The sequence below is a fragment of the Candoia aspera genome, chromosome 7 (genome assembly GCF_035149785.1).
Source record: "Candoia aspera isolate rCanAsp1 chromosome 7, rCanAsp1.hap2, whole genome shotgun sequence".
Classification (NCBI taxonomy): domain Eukaryota; kingdom Metazoa; phylum Chordata; class Lepidosauria; order Squamata; family Boidae; genus Candoia; species Candoia aspera.
The window spans coordinates 16,124,685-16,146,390 of NC_086159.1; the positions used below are offsets into that span (position 1 = coordinate 16,124,685).

Consider the following 21,706-nt stretch of genomic DNA (forward strand, 5'->3'; position numbering starts at 1 on the left):
ACGGTGATCTCATTACTTCTCAGTGTTTAGATCTAAACTGCATTTTCAACATTGTCTTTCTGGGATCATTCTTGCTGTTATACAATTATTCCCCTGAATAAAATCTACGTTTACATGACAAAGAACCTAAAGAGACTTTGGACAACATAATGTATCAAGCTAGCAAGACAAATACCATTCTGTCTTTCCTTTAATCCAAAAAAGGTTCTGCAGAGTATGTCAGCCAGGTTCATAGCAAAATTTTTATTTAGCATTTATTAATTAAATAAACTGCTATGCTGCGTCAAGCAAGGTAACACAACACAGCTCATATATTTGGCTTTAAAAAAGAAAAATCTTTGCAATGTAATAATAAAAATGATAATAACCCGCAGCATATTGGGAAGAGGAAGAAAAAGCACACCACCACCCCCAGCCTACATTACCAATACAGGTAGTCCTTGACTTATGATGGCAACTGGGACAGGAATTTCCAATCACTAAATGATGCGGTCCTAAAGCACGACCACATTGCTTAATGATGGCGATCCCTGCAGTCCTAGTTGCTGTTGTTAAATGGAATCCCATAGTCATTAGGTGTGCCGGCTTCCCTCAACCAAAGTCAGTGGGGAAGCTGGCAGAAAGTTGCAAGTCCCAGGCCGGCAGGTAAGTAGCTGCTGCTGGGTGGAAAAGGGAGCAAGGGGGTGCATGGAGGAAGGTTGGAGTGGGTGCACAAGGGTGCAAGGGGGTGTGCGAGAAGTGTGGCATGGGTCAAGGAGGGTGCATGAGGGTGTGAGGGGTATGTGAGAGGTGTGGAGTGGGTTGGGGAGGCTGCATGGGAGTGCGCGAGGCTGTGAGGGAGGCACAGGGAGGGTCCACATGTGGCTGTCACAGTGTGAGTGCAGAGGGGCTGGGGAGGGTGCGTGGGTGGGGAAGACTTACCCCAGCAACTTGCATCCTTCCCTGCTGGCTTCCCCACTGATTCTCTGGGGAAGCCAGCAGGGAAGGTTGCAATGGTGATCATGTGATTGCAGGGTGCTGCAACCAGTCGTAAGTGTGAACCGGTTGCCAAGCATCAAGATTGTGATCATGTGACTACAGGTTGCCTGGGATGGCCGGAACTCCGAGGACTGGTCGTAATCACTATTTGTTCAACACCGTCATAACTTCAAATGGTTACTGAACAAATGGTCATAAGTCGAAGACTACCTGTAATAATCAAAAGAAGTATCCATTCTAGTATCAGGAAGCAGATCATTAACTAACTGTATCCAGGGGCCAGGTCCTTCAAGATTTGCAAAAGCAGAATAGGGTTGGGATCACAAGGGCTTCTGGGGAAGCTGTTTAGGAGAGCACATTCTAGGTTAACTATGAACTATTCTTTTGAGAGAATAGTAGAAAAAACTTAAAACACTTGCTGAAAGTGTTCAACAGTCATAGGCAACCTTTGCCCACTGGACACACTTGGATCTTTTAGAACATACATGGACATTCTTACAAAATGGTGTAAAAGTGCAGTCAGGTCCCAAATATCAAACCAGAAGCAAATGGATGAAGTTGCTTCTACTTTATCCTCTAGGATGCTCTTTGCTTCCAAAGCTTGCTTCTTTTCTCTTCCTGGGCAGATGAGAACATGTCCAAACAACTGAAACCACTCACCATTTCTATTTTATAAGAATGCCTATAGGAGTTGTGTGAAGTCCAGATGCATAAGTAAAAATGGTACTATATGCAGAATGCTAGATTCCCATGTATTGATTTAAATAAAAGGATTTCAAAAAAACACACATTAAAATCAGGTAAGGTGGGGAGACTGTCAGGTGCCAAAGATACCTAACAGCTCTCAATAGATTATGTTCTTATTGATGACCTTTTCACTGCCAAATTAAAAGGCATATATTCTGTTCCTGAATGTTCTTCTCCACTGTATTTGACATAATAATTGTTTCCTGCTTGTCTTCCCCCCTTCAACTATAACTAACACAGTCCATTTAACTCCCATCTTCATTAACACACTTTTTTTCTAAATGGTCTTCCTCTCATATACTTCAATATATTTCCACTTATCCAGTTTGTTACCAGTTATTCACCTCTCCAACATCTGTGACCTTGTGACATTCCTCTTCTAATTCTTTCATTTCCTCTATCCATCACAAACTTACTTTCTTTCCAAGGTTACTCATTTAATCCCTTCTTTATCTTCCTGCTTGTTCTTTGATATATCTGTCCCTGTGGCCTCCGCTCTTCTAAACCAACCAACCCACCCACTCACCCATCCTCTTAGTTGAGAGTTTCCTGGCTATTGGTGCTTGGAGACTTCAGCACCCATGCCAAGGCTAGTCTTTTGAGATCAGGTCAGGAATGAATGGCTGCCATGACTTCCATGCACCTGTTGCTATTGTTATCTGCCTCCAGTCACCAAACAGAACACAACCTGCATTTGTTCTTTTGCACCAAGGTTAGTACTCCATGGGTGGAGGAGACAGAAGCCACTCGTTGACATAAATAGATCACTAACTGGTTAGAGTGCTTCTGATGGCTCTGTCCCTCCCTTGCAAAGATACAGAGGCCAATTTTGAGGGTCCACCCATGGCAACTTCTAGATCTGATGGAATTCCAGAATTCTTTTGTGGAGCTGTTTGCTATGACAGCAAACATTTTGACCGAGTCTTTGGTAGCGGACTGGAATATCCAGCTTTCATAGGCTGTAGACTTGTTGGCTTTTAATCATCCTCTGTTTGCCCATCAAGCTCTTATGTCTCTTTGGTTTACTATGGAGCTGCAGGAAATGAGGCAGAGAAGCAAGCAGATATCTAGGATTAGGGATAGGTGTCTCAGCAAAATAGTGGCAGCAGGAACATCCTAGCTGTTATCCAAAAGCAGAAGGCAGAACCAGGCTCTGAAGATTCTGAGGGCTTCTGAGAGAGGATGTTTGAGACCACCAGACTTCCACCCTCAGCTGTTCTGCTACATAGCTATAGTTCATTCTTAGCAAAAGTGGTTGAACGGTTGATGGTTGAACGACTCCTTGCACTGCTGGATGATACTGAGTCCAGAAAGTCTGAGGGTTTGATAATTGACAATAACTATCTGATTGGAGGGAACTTTATCAACTTTTTATCACACTCCTGAAAGAACAGACATACAGAGCCTGGGAGCGCTTCTTGCCTTTACACTTGTTCTTGAGTACTCAGGTGAGTGTGATCACAAGGGTGGGGGGAGCTGATTTACAACTTCACCTTGGCACCTGTGATCCATATTTTGATCCCCTCCTGAAAAAATCATTATGATTGCTTTACATAGGGATGCCTTGCAAGAATTCCTGGAAACTGCAACATAGCCAGAATGGATATTTTCCATTGAAGTATGTGATTCCTGTCCTGGCTCAGTAGTTTTCTAAGCCAAATTCAAAACACTTGTTTTAACATACAAAGCTATTACGGCATGGCTCCTGCCTACTTAAAGGAATTACTTTTGTTCATCTTTGATTCAGATATTAGTATTTCAACCGTAATGTTTATTTCACAGCACAGAGCTATAAATAAGGCTTAAAGGCATGAAATGTCCCACTCTTTTCTCTCTGGTGGCACTATATTATTACAAAGTAAATGGAGAGGGAAATGCAAACATGAATACACTTACATGAGCATTCCCCAACCTAACGCACTTCATATATGTTGATTTTGACTTCCAATACAACAGCAGGACTCATTTAGAGAAAAGTGCATATGTTCCTTCAACTGCACCTTTCTCATTATACATGAAACCCTGCCTGCTACTTTCTTTTTACAATGAAGATGAGTCTGAACTAATTAACTTACCTCATCTCTTCCTATTCATTGGCATTCTTCAGCAAGATAGTTCACTTGTTATTATTACAAACCATTTAAACATACTAATAGAGACATGACAGAAAAGCAACTTCAAAACACTGTGTGATCACGAAGAAGCTTGAATTAAACAATTTTCTGTACAAAAGGGACTACTTATTCAATTCTCAGGTTGTCTTACTAAAATTTAACCTCATATGTCTGGATTAGGGTAACAATACATATATTTAGTAAATCAAAATATGTGCGAAGAATCTGGTGCATTCCTATTAATCTTCAAATCTAATTCTATTTTAACGAACCTTTCACATAATTGGGGAACACCTTACAATCTTGCAGCAATGTCAACAGCATAGTTCGTTTTGCTCATAAGATATAAGTAGTGGAAATAAAATCTCTTTGGTTATTTGTGTAATTTAAGAATAAAAGATGGAACACAGAACTTTATTATGTTCAAATTGCGCTGTTAAATTATAATGGAAACTTTTGTTCCTTCATGAATCATGCTATTGCTTTGCATGTAAATCCAATTGCATGCTTTGGGAGAGTATTCTCACAGTGACACAAAACAGTACAAAGCTAACATAAATCACAAAATAATAAAGCTACAACAAAAAGTAGGAATAACTTCTACATGCAAAGACCACATTTAAAATGGAAAGGAAAGACACTTAAACCACATAATCACACAGAAGCAAGATGCAAGAGTGACCATGGGATACTTTTCTACTGGTAAAGAAAGCCAATTCTCACCGTTCTGAACAAAATGGCTGAACTAAGAGCATCTGATTGGCTATGCCCAAATACCCTCCTCCTCATCCTATTGGTTGAGAGAAGACAAGGGGGAAAAAGCACCAGAGAAGCATGGGAATGAAATAAAGATCTGGTTAGTATTTAAATCATTCAAAGGAATAATGTAATAGGAAAAGGAGCACTAATTTAGCATACTTTCTATTCCATTGTTCTGAATCATTGTATGTTTGGATAATTTACTAATTCATAATAATTTAAATATGATAATAGCATATTTGATCAACTAGAGTGGCTAAAATTTCTTTAATCTCCTCAGGCCATTGAGAACTGTAGTGGATCAGTACTGCTCCATTGTAAGAACTGTTATAGGAAACAATATTGTGGGTTTCCTTCTATTGATTTATTTGTTCTTAATTTTAAATTCAGCAAGATGACAAATGGTATAAATAACAGTTTTACAAGAGACTCTTACTTTTTTTTCTCCTAGTTATCTGCTTATTTTGCACTAAAACCAAAAAGATGAATATTCTCCCACTGAAGACAATTTCAAGTGTTCTCTTATTTATTTCTCCTCAAAGTCACCCCACTGCATATGTGCACATTTTTATATATGAGATAGAATGTAGATTACTTTGCAACTAAAATAATGTTGATTTTTAGAATTTAATGACAGTGGAAAAATCCATGAGTTCTTGGTTTTCTTTGAGCCAGAAAAAAATCAAATAGGTTTTACTAATATTTTCACTGAGCTGTCCATCTTACATTGCATTACATTACAGCTACTGTTTTCCCAGTTAGAAAGTTCTCTTGCATTAGCTATTGTGTTTGCTAAGCCTTTTGATACCATCCAAATCATGTCTTATTTTGTCAGCAACACAGAAAGCTAGCCCATGCATCAGAAACAGTAAATTAATTTCTTTTAGGTCACGTTCTACTAAACATGTAAGGGAAGAGCCTATTATCATTTAGTACAAAAACTGAGATTTTTCCACAGGGAAGACAGCCAACTGCTCCCTTAGAATAAGCAGTAAATCACAGATCTTATTTGAGCACATACATTTCCAAAGGAAGCAGTAGTTTCAAATAGTCCTCACATATTATTTTAAGATTTGGGGAAATATCTAACAATTCTGATTTACTTTATCTACATTTACTTTTATCACACCACTACAATTTCATTTCCTTGAATGTGGTTAAATTTTGTTGTACTGTCTATAAGACTAAATACATTCTGATTGCCTCAATGACCTAGCTACAATTTTATATTTTCTTTTCTTTGAAATAAAAACTATTTATTTATTTTCTCTATTAGAATTATTCATATAATTCTGGTTAGTGACCATAATAAAGATTAACCCTGTCTATTATTATAAGAACAATAGGTCCACCAATACTGTACCAAGAAAGGTTCTGAAACAATGAAATCTAATGACTTACTTAGTGGGAATTCCAATTTTATACAAGAAAAGAAAAATCACAATATAATTACAACAAGCTAGTCCTCTGATTCTATTTCAGAAGAACTCAGTTAAATACAATGAAAAACTGGCATACTTTAGTATTGACAGATTAGTCAAAAAAGGAACAGCAATAATCTTACCTGGTCTGGGGAGGGTTTATGATTAGTTTGATTGAAATGAGATGATTTAAGATTATCATCTTCATAATTATCTGCCATCAGTTTCATGCGATTTTGAGTCTACAAAACAGATAAAAGAAAATGTCAATGTAATAAACATTAACTCACATTTTTAATTTATAAAATATATTCATTACATTAGCAAACTTAATAAGAGAATAGAACTTTATCCTGAGAAGCAGTACACTGTATGTACCTCCTAGCTGGCAGCATGCTGGCAACAGAATGTTGGCTTGCAATATAGTCTATAGATCAGCGATCCTAACTTGCATAGAATAGCATGAACATACTTTGGGCAAAACAACAGTTATGCCACACTGGCTAAAATAGTTGATGGACCAGACTGTGCAAAAGAATTAATGGATACACATTTTACATCAGGCTTCAAAACAAGTAAAAACAAGTATTTTATCTCCCGGGTACTCCATTATTATAGAATTCAAGGTAGCTATTTTGGAACAAAGAAACTTTACCAGCAAAATTAAATTAGAGAGTGCTGAAGAAACACACATGCATCAAATGGTTCCAGGCCATCTCAACGAAGAGTTTTTTTTTGTTTTTTGTTTACAAATTACAATTGTTAATTGATAAGGTACCTGTAGCCTGCATTTGCACAGTCACCTTGTCTTCCCCTCCCTTTGGTCCTCCTACTTCACACCAATTTAAATCCTACATCAGTTCAGCCACTCCAAGCATCTGATGAAGTGAGATCTAGTTCTCGAAAGCTTGACTTTTAACAAAATTTGTTACTCTTCAGCAAATTATTGAGAAATGAACGAACATGAAGAAGAAAGGATGTAATACATTTGTTGATTTAGAGATAACAGACTTGAATTGGAATGTTCTGTGCAAACATGGAGTTGAAGATTGGTTGCTGAATGCTGGTAAGATGAGTATATGTATGATTTAAGTTAAGCACGCATGAGAATAAAAGGAAAGTTTAGTGAATGATTCTAAATTGAACTGTAAGTAAAGCAAAGATGTTAATGCCCCTTAGTTGTTTGATGTATTTAAAGATTAATGCAGCCTTTCTTAACTTTTCTACCCTAAAGGAACACTTGAAATAATTTTTAGGTCTCAGAGAATCTTTACAGAAGAGTTGTATCCATAGCTAGCATTGCACAGTGGGTGAAATTCAAAAAACAATGTTTATTCTTTTTATCATGATCTCTTGCAGAACCCTCAGCAACCTCTTGTGGAACCCCAAGGTTCTGCAGAAGCTCAGTTGAGAAAGAATGGATCAACGTATATTAATCTTTTCTTGATGTCACAAGTATGTGGGTTGGGGATTTGAATGTGCATGTGCTTTTGTATGCAGACACCATCTTGTCATCTGAGTAATCAAGTGGTTTTCAGAGAATGCTAAATTGACTGCACAATGCAATAAGGAGTATGGATCTGAACACGTCAGAGAACAATGTAGTTGGATTAAGTGGATGATTGCAAATTAAACATAAATAGTGAAAAACTAGAGAAAGTAGATGTATATATTCCAGTATACAACCGAGGGAAAAGCAGTTTTCATATAAAGACAAATCTCTTTTGAAAGTTTAAGAAATTGTGATAATTTTGCACATGCTACTTCACTGCTAGATTACTAAAGTCCCCCAGTACTATTTAGGGCAAGTAGATTTTGACATATTGGCATAAAGGTCTTGCAAGTGAAATCAATATTAGATAAGAATAATCAATGTAATCTAAGATCCAAATATATCTTCTCAATGTCCCTAAATTATGAAACTCAAAAATATTTTCTGCTTACAAAGCACTGGAGGCAATTTGGCACAATAGCTTCTTAAAGATTTAAAAAGCAGTGCATGTACATTTGGTGGTAGGTTAATTCACACATACATAATAAGAGATTATTCTTATTAAGGGAAATCTGCGTTCGCATCTACAGTAGTTGATTTTATTGTCTGTATTTGGCAACCATCAAGTTGGGTAAGCCACTGGAAAGTATACTGTCTGGATGAGGAGTACAGTCGAAACCCTGAAAGCAGAGGAAGGTATAATTTAAGAAATAACAGCTCCAATCAATTATGAAGTGACTAAATTGTTCAAAAAGTGAAGACAGCAATTGACTGAAATTTCAGGACAAGCATTATAGTTAATGCACTGTAATTGGTCCATTCTAATTTTCCATTCCTGCCTGGGATGCACAGTGAAAGGAGAGAAAAATGTCTTTTCAAGGACACGTAAATCTGCAATATGTATCCTTAGCTACAAAAATGTTATACTACTGTATACCTTCACAGAAAAAAATTCAGTATTTGAAAAAGTAACTTAAGGATGGATAAGGTCTACTAATATTCAAAGAATAGGATAGAATATTTTCTGTCAGATGTTCAACAAAGCTATGTTGAGATGGACTCAATTTTCATTTATTTAATTTTTAAGGGCTCTATATTCAATCTAATTATTATTATGAGGCTTTTATATGAGATATTTCAGACAACGGTTGCATTATCTTCACTTTATAGTTTGAAAATTTATGTGCACTCATAAAATAAAACATAACTACACAGAGTTGCTAAGAAGAGCAAAAGAATAAGGAAAATTATTCTGTAGAACTTTATTCTCACAATCTTTATCTGGTAATCTTGTTTGTTTTATCTTATTTCACTCTACGGAAATATTCTTATTTAATTAGATTCTTTGTACTAGTTACAAGGTAGCAATCTTGTACTACTATTTCTTGATTGGGCACCCGGCTTCTTACTAAATTCTGTGGGAAAGAAACGAGGGACACAGAAATGCCCACATTATGCTCTTTCCAGAAAGGAAATCATAGGTTATTTTTACATATGTAGATTGATATATAAACATAAAAATTAAAGCAGATGACAGACAATATACAACAGTATTAATGACATATAAATCAACTGTGTAAGCCAGACAGTTGGGCAACTTTCAGATGTGTAGACTTCAGCACCCAGAATTCTGAGCAATAGCCATACTGGGTAGATGTGGACTTTCCCACCTTGAAGACCACCTTCCATTTTCTCTAATTGGTTGAATGCTCCTGCAAGATGACTCACTATTCAAGTGGACCAATTAGGAGATGCATGCTAAAGACATGAACCTCTTAAGCTCAGAGGAAAAGCAAATATCTGTTCCAGTCCTTAGATTACTATTAAGGTAGCTGTGAGGTTAGGGAGGAAAAAAAGGAATCAGATAATCAGAGTGGTTCTCTAGTACATTTTACGAATTTATTCAGACACTATTCATTTAATTAGAAATTTAAATCTAGTAGCAGTTGCTATTGCCTTATTATTATTATAATTATTATCACACTTCATCAGAGTGAACCAGAACATTTTTGTTTCTAAAGCAAAACTTTGATATGGTACTAAATATAAGCAATGTGCTAAAGAAAGTTAAAATATTGAGGATGGATAAGCAACACAAGAATGTAAAGCCCTTTCACAATTAAAATAACTTTGTATGGTCAGAATGAAAGTTCTCTTAATGGAAAATCTGGTTAATTTTCTGTTCCCTTCTCTGTCTAGCCCATCTGCTCCCTTTCCTTTCTAGAAAAGCAAAATCGGTAGAAATTTGACAGTATGAAAATGAGGAAGAAGGCTGAGAAAACAGACTTCCATTCATGCAACTCTGAGTGTTTGCAATTTTCTTAAACTTTTCTCCACATGTATCTGTATACCTCACATTATATATAATGTCACTCTAGGTTACATAAGTAATTGTAGTTGGAAGGCTAAAATAAATTCAAACTAATCTTGAACCAATGAGGATCAGTTTTCACTAAAAGATAAAGTCCCCCTAGTCGAACTCAATTTCTGGTGATTTCAGAAGCTTTCTTCATATCAAAAAGAAACTGGTTTGTCACTGACTTCTTGCAATCTAGTTTATAATCCTGCAGATTTTTGGTGGACCCCTTCCAAGTACTAACCAGAACCAACCCTGATTATTAAAGGCAATTACAGTAACACAATCTGTGTCTCTTGTATTTTACTGTACCTGGGAAATGAAACTATTGTTATTTTACCTTAAGAATATTTTAAAAAATTCTTAACTTAGCCAGGTACTGGAATTCATTGATTTATATGGTGACTTAAAATACCGGAACCAGTAAAAAAATTACAAAGAAGTAAAAGTAGCATACATTAATATATAGTAGAAAAAAAATTGAAATAAAAAATGTAAAAGTCCCTATTCAGAGTAATTTGAGTAATATGACCACTTACATGTAAATTAACCATACAAATGCTAGGGAGCAGAGGAACATCTTTACTTGATGTTTAAATTGCTTGGCACCTACTCATATAGGTGCTAGGTAAATAAGAAGGTCTTTCCCTCATAACTAAATGCTTAAATTCCCTTTTGAAAATAAGCATTTCTTTTGCTCATTCAACTGTGCCAGATTCTGTAAGCCACCAATAATCTAAGATTTCATTTTGTCACATACAAGTTCATTACATTTAATTCTTGATCAGTAAGTTATTTTTGATGTCTCTGATGATTTTCTGGTACTGCAGATACCATCAATGAAGCCCCTTAAAGACCTGAGGTAAAGTCTCACTTTAAGGAACCATGCTGAATTCCCATTTTTCTAGCATAAAGAAGCAGAGCTGAAGAAAACTTGGTGCTGAAGGATGAAATGCAGGGATGTTTTGTAAAGGCCTTCTGGACATAATTCAGTGACATAAGGCTGATAGCGCAAGTTGCCACTTCACAGCTGGATGTGCTCATAGAGGCTCGCTGGAAACCTCTCCAATTGAAGTGAGCAGTTAAAATGAGATTTTTCCTTGGAATTGTTCTGGCCAGATTATGGAACAGTGCAGAGCTAATTAGAATGGCATTTAGTAAAACGAATAAGATAAAATGAGGAATTTCAAAAAATTGCGCTACGTGAAGCATATTTCATCTTGAATTATCTTTACTATTTGATGACTTTGCATAATTATAATAGGTTTAGCACTGCTAGAGAAAGTTATGAGATGAAAGAGTAATTTGATTTTAAAATGTATCTTATGTAATGTTGAAAGCAAGCATTTACTTTGTGTGTGTGTGTGTGTATAAAATATTACATATAGTATATATTTATATAAAATATACAATGTAATGTACTTACATATATTGATATCTATATGAAAAAATGTTGCTTTCAAATTAACAGTTCCAAGGCAGGCCTATGTTGACTAATAATTGGTTTCCTCTCCCATGAATAATAATAATAATAATAATAATAATAATAATAATAATAATAATAATAATAATAATAAACAACTCTGGATAAATGAATGTTTCTTGGTTTCTGATAAGGAAGACTAGTGGCAATTAAGAAGAAGCTATTAATGTTTTGGCACTATTTTTTCACTATTCATCTTTGCTGACAGGTTTTCTTACTTTCTCTGTTTTCTGGAACATTTAAATTTATCACTGTGATACCAAAAATTAGACTGTATACATTTCCAAAGTAAGCTGTGAGAAACTATTTTACAAATATAGCTACAGAAAGAGTTCAAATGGCATTAATAACAAAATTAGCTACTGTAATGTTCTAATCTTTTGCAAAATAATGTGATGAAGTAACAGTATGAGAAATAATTCTGACAAATCTAATAATGCCCAGAAAATTTTGTCATGAATTCTCTAAACCAATATGAGAAATATTTTACTGGAAATAACAACTTGTGATAAGATATGCCACAAGTTCTTTTGATTACCGTGTTCATATATAGAAACTAAAGCAGTCCACCCAAGTAGCATCTTTGAACAGAATAGTTGCTGTTTTTAACAAGCAACGCTTTAATAACTTGTAATCATTCTAACTTACTGGGTGTCATCTAACAACCAGTTTAAAATAGAAAATTAAACTTATTAACACAGAATTGGAAGTTGTTTCTGTCTATACTTGATTAGGTAAAGGTAAAGGTTTCCCTTGACGTAAAGTCCAGTCGTGTCCGACTCTAGGGGGCGGTGCTCATCTCCGTTTCTAAGCCTTGGAGCCGGCGTTGTCCATAGGACACTTCCGGGTCATGTGGCCAGCATGACTCACGGAACGCCGTTACCTTCCCGCCGAAGCGGTACCTATTGATCTACTCACATTTGCATGTTTTCGAACTGCTTGGTGTGCAGGAGCTGGGACGAGCAACGGGAGCTCACCCCGCCATACTTGATTAAAACATTCAAATATTTAGTATTCAGGTAAATGCCCCAAGTACAGGAGGAAAATTATTTTCAGACAGAGACATTAGAAGGCAAGCAGAGAGCTGCATCTAAGAGTATAGAATCTAAAAGGCCTGAAGAAAATGCAGCTAAAATCAGGATTGCAATGATATGAGGAAAGGTCAGTCCACCTTTATAACATGAATGTGGCAGGTTGGGAAGATGTTGTAGATGGCCAAATTTAAAGAGTGCATCTATTTGAGAGAAAAGTTTTTTTCTGGTTTCAGTGGACATCTCTTTATTGCTTTTTATGAAAGACCCAATTTGAATAGTTAAAATATTTTCTGGTTTTTTTGCCCATAGGGCAATGCTGTACTTTACATGTTATACTCAAATACACTAAAGAGAGGGAAAGTAACAACTATTAATTTGATCTGGTTGTTAAATAATTTAATGATCAACAATTGATTTACCAAGTTAAAATAAACAATTCTGTTTTAATGTGCATGTGAAATATTAATAGGAGTATGAGGGCAGGACTATCCTTTGGAGAAGGGTTTCAAAGAATTGGCGCACTTCACCATTTTTTTAAAAAGGGTAAATTAATCTGCTTTTGAGAATGTATTGAGAGATAACAGTAGGCATCTTCTTGTGAGAATCCAGCATTATCCAATCAGACAGAACTGCTTTCGTTATATCATCATGGAAAAATATTTTCGCTGTGCCTTTTGGACTAAGAATTATTGCCCAGAAAGGTTCCAAAGGAAAACATATGTTTTGTTTTACATTACTATGATGAGTGTAGTAAGTGAACCATATCCTCTCTGGCTCATACTCCATCAATCAAAGAATATCTAGGAACCTTCCTGTGCAGCAGTTTTCTTCTCCATGATTAGGCTGCCATCACCTATTTTGGTTGTGGGTTTTCTTCTCCATGAGGAAAAGAGGAAATCCCTCTTCTCTTTTTACTTAGAAGTCATGTTTATGTTAGAAGAACCTGAGAGAGGGCATAACTGATGCTGTGCAGCTGAAGGGACAAGTTCTCATTGAACAGGTCACAACAAAGGTAAACAGTATTTACCTCAAAGTAGGCACTGGGCTTATGCTCTTACAAGCAGATGTGAAAAACCTATCGCACTTAACTAAATGTATAAACTAAATGCATCACCTACTCTGAGTAACTCTGCATAATGTTCCTTAATTGCCAGAGACCAAGGGTACAATGTCTCCCTGGATTACAGCTGATCCTGTTCCATCTCTCTTTCAGCTTTTCATTAACACACTAAATTGCCTATAAGCTTTCCTTGGAACGGTACCTTCCCCATCCCTGCCAAGGAGGAAAAATAATTAACCCTTACAATGTCAATCGCCACAATGACAACAGTATGCTATGGATCTTCCATGTTTTAAAGTAAATAACACTATTATGTTTATAAACTGATGTTATTAGATTTGCCATGCCAACATTTCCTAGGAAATATTACCACCATTCTAGGGCATAAATAATTTATTTGAAGCCCAGCATGTGCATTATTTTGAAAGATTATCACATATGAAAGACTGTTAGCTTTCAGGCCGGATCCAGACAATCAGATTTGGGAGGATATAGTTATATAGGAATAACTGAAGAAATGCACATAATGATGTACAGAGCTTTCAATTTAGCAATCCCAGTTCATAAAGAGGTTCAGAACTACATTACTATTCAAGTATCCTCTTTGGGTACTAAATATAAGTATTAAAATATGCTGGGTATACTGTCCTTGTTCAAGGCTATTAAAATAAGACAACTATTGATACTCTATTATGAACTATCCGTAACATACTATTTTTGAGGAAGAATTAATAGCAGATAGCAGTTCACTTAATGTTCTTTTGTATACTCATAATACTATATTTTAATTTGCCAGTATAATTTTATTTCTTTCTGGAAGATGTAAGAAACTGCTGGGAATAGATGGGGCATAGTCAAAAGATTTAAACTTTACTATTAATTGTGTCAGTGAAGTTGTCAATAATTTCAGTTTCTTCATATAGATTTCCAAGTAAATTAGTTTAATGGAAACAACTGGAAAGAAAGCATGGTTTATTTTGCCAACTGAAGGGAAGCTGAGAAGTACAACTCAACTCCCAGGTACAAGATATAGTTCAGCTGTCATGCATACTTCAGTGATAACTATGTACAAAATATTTCTTTACAACAGTTATACTGCAACAGATACACTGAAGCCACTTGAAAAATGGCCTTACTATGCCTTCTTCTCACTGTTGTCACCACTGGCTAGTGAGTGTCCTTTCTCCTTTGGGCATGCCCAAATGTTATTTTTTAAATTATCTACTTAATTGCCTTCCCCTTTGTTTTTTTAACTGCATTTCTATTTAAACGTGCATCAAAACACTGAAAATAAACAGCATTACAAGGGATAAAAACAAAAGTGACAAGCAGCCAATATTAGAAAGATGGAAGAAGAAATCTGCATAGCTTGGGAGTATAAATACTCTTCTAATCCTAAGACGAGATATACTAAATGTTATATATCCATATTCACATTTGTATAGGTCAAGGTAAACTGTATGAAATTACTTTGCTAATATAGTAAAAAAAATGAGTCTAAATATGAATAAAACAATCCTTAACTTAAAAATTCTTGAAGAAGTAGGTTCCCCCACCCATGGGTTAATTTTTCAAGTATTGTTATTTCCAATACTATTGATCTAAAGAAAGATATCGTAGTTTTCTGGTTTTCTACCAAATCTCTCACTGGACTCAAGTCCATAATGATGTCCAAAGGCAAGTTCAAATGATCGGTGAATACTCTGCCTTTCTCTTGCTCCTCTCACTGCTCACCTGCTTGGAAGAGCCATGTGAATAGGCAGAGATATCCAAGAGGAACAGATGCAGCCTGAGAGCTGGCATAAAGAACCCTACTAGAGTATGGGCCTTCCTCATTATACAATAGCGATGACCTACTGGCCAAACAACATGGTGGGAAGCCAGCCACAGTACTCAGTCGAATAAGGCTCCGCAAGCTGCAAAAACAGATTCAAAGACCGCATGCAGCCTAGGGGTACAGGATTCTGTCCCCCCCACTTAAAGGAAGCCTTATATTTCAATTGTATAATGAAATTATATCAGCCAATACTATCAGTTATGACATTATGAAGAGCTGCATTCTGATTTTGCACACTTGAAACTGCAATTTAAATATCTATTATAATTACTGTCTAAAACTTCAAAACCAGACTAGTTCACAGTGCCAGTAGGCAGCACTTGACAGAGTGAGAATCAGTGAGAGACAATGTGAAAAGGACTTTATCGTAAAAGCATAGAGAAGGAGGCTGAGAGAATTTCAATAGTGTTACATCATCACTCCTTTCACACCCAGTAGCAGGATGCCTGGTTCTTACACCAATTTGTAAGTGAATTATTCAGAATCATACGGACTCAGATTTATTCACCTCGTGAATGTCAATACATTGCCTTAAAAGAAAAGCCTTCCTTTAGGCACTAAAAAATTCTTTGAGCATTTCTGAAATTAACTGAAATGTCAACCAATCTTACTAAGACTAATCAACCTATTTTCAACACAGCTATTGTTTGTGCTTCTTCACACATTTGTTTTTATATAGTTGTGTTCCAAGGATGATACATAGGCAGAAAAGACCATCCATTCCCCACCACCCTCCCACCCCCATTCCAGGAACTATTTTTTGCAAGGAAAAAAAAAGTCCTTTACCAATAGGTCCAAATTCTTGGATTCTAAAGTGATGGGGACTGTTCAGTGTCAGCTTAACACAGGCTGTCTGCAAGAGCCTAGAAACAGCTATGTATGCACACATGAATGTCCCTTTGTCTGCACCTTGTAAACACTACTGATAGCAACATTATTTAAGGAAAGAAATTTATTTGGCCTTGCTATTATTCCTTTCAGAAAAGTAATCAAATTTGGCTGAATTATAAAAGTAGTACTTTTCTTATGTCTGCTGATTAATATTGTCAAAGGCCTTCACTGTATCTGATGCAGAAGTTCAATATGCCTAGCTTTCACAACAGAGAAAGGAGACAGCTATGCGAATGGAATGTACAGATGTAGCCTATAAAGAATACTAGATGTGGATTTCTTCCTGATGAATAAGCACTGCTTCCCACTGCCTTTCTTCTTTAAAACCATGGATTCAATGCTGATTTTCATTTTGTTCATGTCTTAAGTGTCTCAGGAAATCAGGGCAGTGCTTAGCCACCTTCTGACTTAAAAATCTAGATCCTATTTTTCTCAGACACATCTGAGGAAATGATTGGACCTAACCTTTAATATCTAAAAATGCCTAGGTATGTTCTTAATGTTGCTAATTATTTGTCCTTGAATTAATATTTCTCTTTACCCTGCATTTGCTCTGACCCACAGAAATGACTGCTGTAGAGACTAAGCTAACTTCACTTTGCACAATCCCACTTGGCATCAGTTTCTGTGCAATATTCTGCTACAACAGTATCCTGAACTGGACTATTATATAAATTGACCACACACTACTACTCACTCCAAAAAAAGATCATGGAAAAAGAAGAGAATATAGTCTGCAGGACTGGGGAGAAGACCCCCACCCCAAAAAACAGAAACCTGAGCCATTTTTTTCATATATGTGTCCTTCTCTCATCAAAGATGATGGCATTACTGTAGGTCAGCAAGTTCAACTAAAGAAATATCACAAATCATAGACAGAAGCAGCAAAAGTAAGAACAGAGGAGGTAATAAAAAAAAGCTGCAGATCTTAGCTTGATTTATGGACAATTGGAGGTTTTGAGGGAGAACCAGGAAAGCTAAAAGTTTATAAAATCCCAGTAGTATCATAACAGGCAAAAGATCTAATATAGGAAGGAGAAATCAGGTTTAAAAGAGGAAACAAATGTATCAGAATTTTGTAGCAGTTTAGACATCTGGAAAGAATGAGAAAGAGCAGATAATCTAGAAGTTGATTTGAATCCAGTTTTCCCAAGTTCTTCCAAATGTCAGATTCTTCTAAATCTAGCGCAAGGCAATTCACTGAACCCTAAGCTGACCGTTTTTGAGATACAGAAACAAACAACATGGATTTAAAAACTATACAAGTCACTTATTACATACAGAACATCTTCAATTTTAATTAATACATGCTTGTATATTCTTGGGAAGTACAGTTTTTATCATCAGAATTTGGCAGAAGTTAAGCATTCCAGTTTTCAGAATTAAAGATAAAGATGAGGGAGATTTAGTGTAAGACTTGGCCATACAGATAAGAGAACAGCAATCTGAGACATTCCCAAAGCATATAACCAAAGGTTGTTAACAAGCAGCCTTGTTTAGCCTACAAGCTACGAAAACAAGGTATATATTGTGTTTTAAGCAGAACAAAAATTTTTACATATATTTTAAAAAGTCCTATCAGGTAGCACTATATTACACTCATGAAACAATTTGCTACAGTTGAAAAGTAACTTCTCTGAAATCATCAAATGAGTTCTCAGAAGAAGACAAGTAGAGCTTATAACTCAGGGCCTTGTCCACAATGGGGGTTCTTGATATTATATATTACATTGGATGTAATGCTGAAGTATAAGGAAACCAAGGAATTTAAGATCAAAGGAAAACAATGTTAAGAGAGGTTACACTGTAAAAAATTGCTTTATGACACCCTTCATGCCACTGGACGGGACGAAATTTAATTCCAACAGTTCTGGAAGGCACCTCGTTGGGAAAACATATACTGTGGCTTTAAATTTCCAGGTTACAACAGCATACTAAAAAAGTATATCAAGTTCTCACAGATTCTATATACACACAGGTTGTATCAACTTTGCAATTATTAGGTATGAAGGTATTAAAAGAAAAATAATGACACTGTCTTAAAAAATTGGAGATCTTGAGATACTGTAAAACAGGTCATGCTTTTGGAGGGGATTAGACAAACCTACATGAAACTGGTGTTATCCATATTGCTCAGATATGCAGTCCTACTGATCAGGAACATTTCTTTTTTACATTAAACTTCAATCTGTTAGACTACAAACTGAGCTAATTGTAATTAGATCCAACAGAGCAGAATTTTATCTGCTTGAGCACTAATGTTGTTAAATTTCTTCCCTTGGCAGATCGAACATGTTACAAAGTGGAAACCTTTTATTTGAGATGCATTACTTTTGTAATGGCCTGTAGAATATATACACTAATTTAAAGCAGATATGCACACTAGGAATGGTACTCTCAAGAACAGATGTGGGCAGAATATTTATTTATTTACTATGCTTATACATCACTAAATGAATCTAAATGACCCGTAGTGGTTTACAAAGCAATAAAACAAAAAATCCCAATTAAAAACAAAGAAGAAAACTCCAATAAAACATACACAATAAAAATTCTAATCAACAGGACCATAATTAGCACAAACATCAACTACCCAGGCTATACTAATTTCCAAAATCATTGTGAAATAGTTCTGTCTTGGTGCCAGGGTTAGACATCTGAGGAAAATTGTTCCAGAGGGTGGGGGATGACCTGGAAAAAGCCTGACTTTGGATCTCCACCCATCTTACCTACCATATGTGGAGAAGAAAAAGAATCCCCAACTGGGACAAGTATACAGGTCAGTTCTTCTGGAGAACCATAGAAATGACCTTGGAGAAGGAATGCAAAGGCCATTAGCAAAATGTGAATTAAGCCTGGGAAGACATGAGAAAGAAACTTAACACTGCCCCACCTTGACTCCCTACAAGAGGGGAGAAAGGGGAAACACTGCCAGGCTTTCAAGATTCTATTATTATAGCCTATATCAATAAAGTAGAGTACCAGCAGTTCTTGTAAAGTCTGTTTCTTGACCTGCCCTACTTCAAAAGGCTGACAATGGAGGAAGTGGTCTTCTAGAAACAAAGCCACATTTAGCTTTGTAGATTAAAATAAAATTTTTGAATTGAATGAATTCCACTTCCATAGATTGCCAAATCATCTGCAAAACTACCCGTGTCTTACTTAGGTTTCATATTTTTTATCTCTGAGTTTCACTAGTCACAGTTTTCAAGATATATACAATACAAATCTGGATACAAAAGTGCATAAAACCATCAACTGAAACAATAAATAAAGCAATTGGGGGGGGTTCTAAAAATCAATTAGAAACAACAAAGGGAATATAAAGTCTTAAAAATATCAAGAATATCACACATCTCATAAATACCACAGAAGAACAAACATAAGAAAACTAAAAAGCTTAAGAGGAAAAAAAAGGAGGTTGGCAATGAAAGATAGTCAATTAGGCCCCCAGTGGTTCTCTCTGCAAAGGATATTTCACAAATAGGGGGCTATTACTAAAAATGCCCATTCACAATTAGCTACATGCTGTATAACAGCACCCAAGCACAGATAGGCTAGGAAGATCAGCACAGTTGTTGGGTAACAGAAAAAGAAGAACAGAGTACCATTTCTCCTCACTAAGCACCTCACTATTGCTTTCTTTCCATAACAATATTAGTATGAATCTGCCTATCTGTCCCAGGCGACTATCACAAACATTGCTCAGGAGCATAATCTGTATAAAACAGAGCAAAATTAAAAAAAGAAGTAAAAGAGCAATCCTTGGTCCTCATCGTAGCAACAGGAAGGCCTGCTGAGTAATTTCTCTGCTAACTGTGCTGGAAATTGAAAAAAAAAGCACCTCACTCTTTGGTGCAGTGGTGCTTCCTTCGTCTGAGAAATTTGAAAAGCATAAGTTGTCTAGAGCAGTGTTTCTCAACCTTGGCCATTTAAAGTTGTGTGGACCAACTCCCAGAATTCACCAAAACTTAAAATGGCCAAGGTTGAGAAACACTGCTCTAGAAGAAAGAGGAAGCAGGAAGCAAGAGCATTTGCTATGGGGAAGCTAAAAGCCGCAGAGCACTGCAAAAGTACCTGCTGTTTTAGCTGCTGAACCAGGCGGTCTTTTTCGCGTTTTAACGCAGCAACTTCATCTTGAGTTTTTTTCTTGGAGGATGAAAGCTCCAGGAGAGCAATGTTGGCATCTTTTTCACTAATGGCAGCTAGAAGGGCTTCTTGCCTGGAAAAAAGAAAAGAATTGTTTAATTTCACTTACACCGTTCAAAATATGCAATTGTACTTTGCCCTGTTCATAGTTTAATGCTGATTCCTGCTCTGCGCTCCCTTTCAAATATCAGGCTGCATCTTGTTGCAGCTATGTTCATTCTAAGACGGTGTCTCAAAGTGATGTTATGCTGGGGGCACTAGGAGTCCCATTGGCTTAGCATTCATTGAGGTTTATAGCTGTAGCGTTTGCTAAATAAATCTACCAGGACATCCCATGATAGGAAAGAAATTCCATCTGAGAACTGACAGTCCCTTTAAATATGACTCTATCCTGGATATCCCCTTTATGCAAGAAAGTTGTACGCATGCATGCACAGATAAACACACTGCTTCCTGGAAGCAAGCAACAGTATATCCAGCTAAATCCAAAGCAGGTTACATCCATCCATTTACCTGTTCGTTTAAAAAAGCTGAAAGAGTTTTCAGATCATTTTCCAACTTTAAAAAACCCTGCAGTTTTACTAAATGCAACATAAGCTGCTAGCATATCATGGGAAAAAATAACCCTCAACAAGAGAGATCATGTCTGAATATTTCCACAAATAATGCACTACAGAAGCTCCTACCCAACAAAATTCTCAGAACGTACAATCACCGATTGTGGTAAAGATTAATGTAAGAGACTGCAACAAATGCATGAAAACTCTCCACCTTGCTAGTTTAGTCCCTGCAGCTCTAATGCTGTACCTTATAATGCAGGTTCCTTTTGAATAAATGTTTTTTTGTACGGTCCTACTGGAAGCAGCTCACAGATTCATATTCAGCATGGCAACTATAGACATTTCTCAGTTTGTATCTGAGCCTACCCATGCAGCAAAGTATGTTCCAGATTTGTTATTCTGTTCAGGTGGAATTGGCAATCTGAGAATGGACGTGGTCTGTATTATTCTACTGTCCTGGAGAAGTCACTTTCTGGTCACCTTTAAGTTGATTGTGTGAACCTCTGCAGCAGAGGAGGAATCATATGAAAATGGTCCTCTCCAGAATTTCTGGAGTTCCTAACTATATTCCAAAGAAGTGGAGGCAACAAATAATGTTTCTTTTTTTCCCTCCATCCCATTTGCATGAAATAGGCCAGCAATGCTTTTCCATGCTCATGTTGGGGAGATGTTGGGGAGAAGAGCCACACCAGTTCACGGCTCTCTGTGGTTAACAACATTAATTTGCAGATCAAGTTGCTTGGACCTGTCTTAACCTGGACTCCAAAGTTTTGTATTTTTTCTTCAGCCTGTGAAGAAGTCTTCACCCACTTTTAGAGGGGTAAT

General features: G+C 36.4%; 1 protein-coding gene across 5 annotated transcripts in view; it reads right to left on the reverse strand.

Moving 5' to 3' along the window:
* ERC1 (ELKS/RAB6-interacting/CAST family member 1) overlaps nt 1–21,706 on the reverse strand; it is a 168,796-nt gene that overhangs the window by 12,329 nt on the left and 134,761 nt on the right. For 4 of the 5 annotated variants that reach the window (XM_063308525.1, XM_063308524.1, XM_063308523.1 and 1 more), the window contains 3 exons: nt 20,250–20,394; nt 6,163–6,261; nt 4,563–4,629 (listed from right to left, as the gene is read on the reverse strand). In XM_063308525.1, coding sequence (XP_063164595.1) covers nt 4,603–4,629; nt 6,163–6,261; nt 20,250–20,394 — 271 coding nt within the window. In that variant the 3' untranslated portion in view covers nt 4,563–4,602. The remainder of the gene's footprint in view (nt 1–4,562; nt 4,630–6,162; nt 6,262–20,249; nt 20,395–21,706) is intronic. The other variant, XM_063308521.1, reaches the window with a different exon arrangement.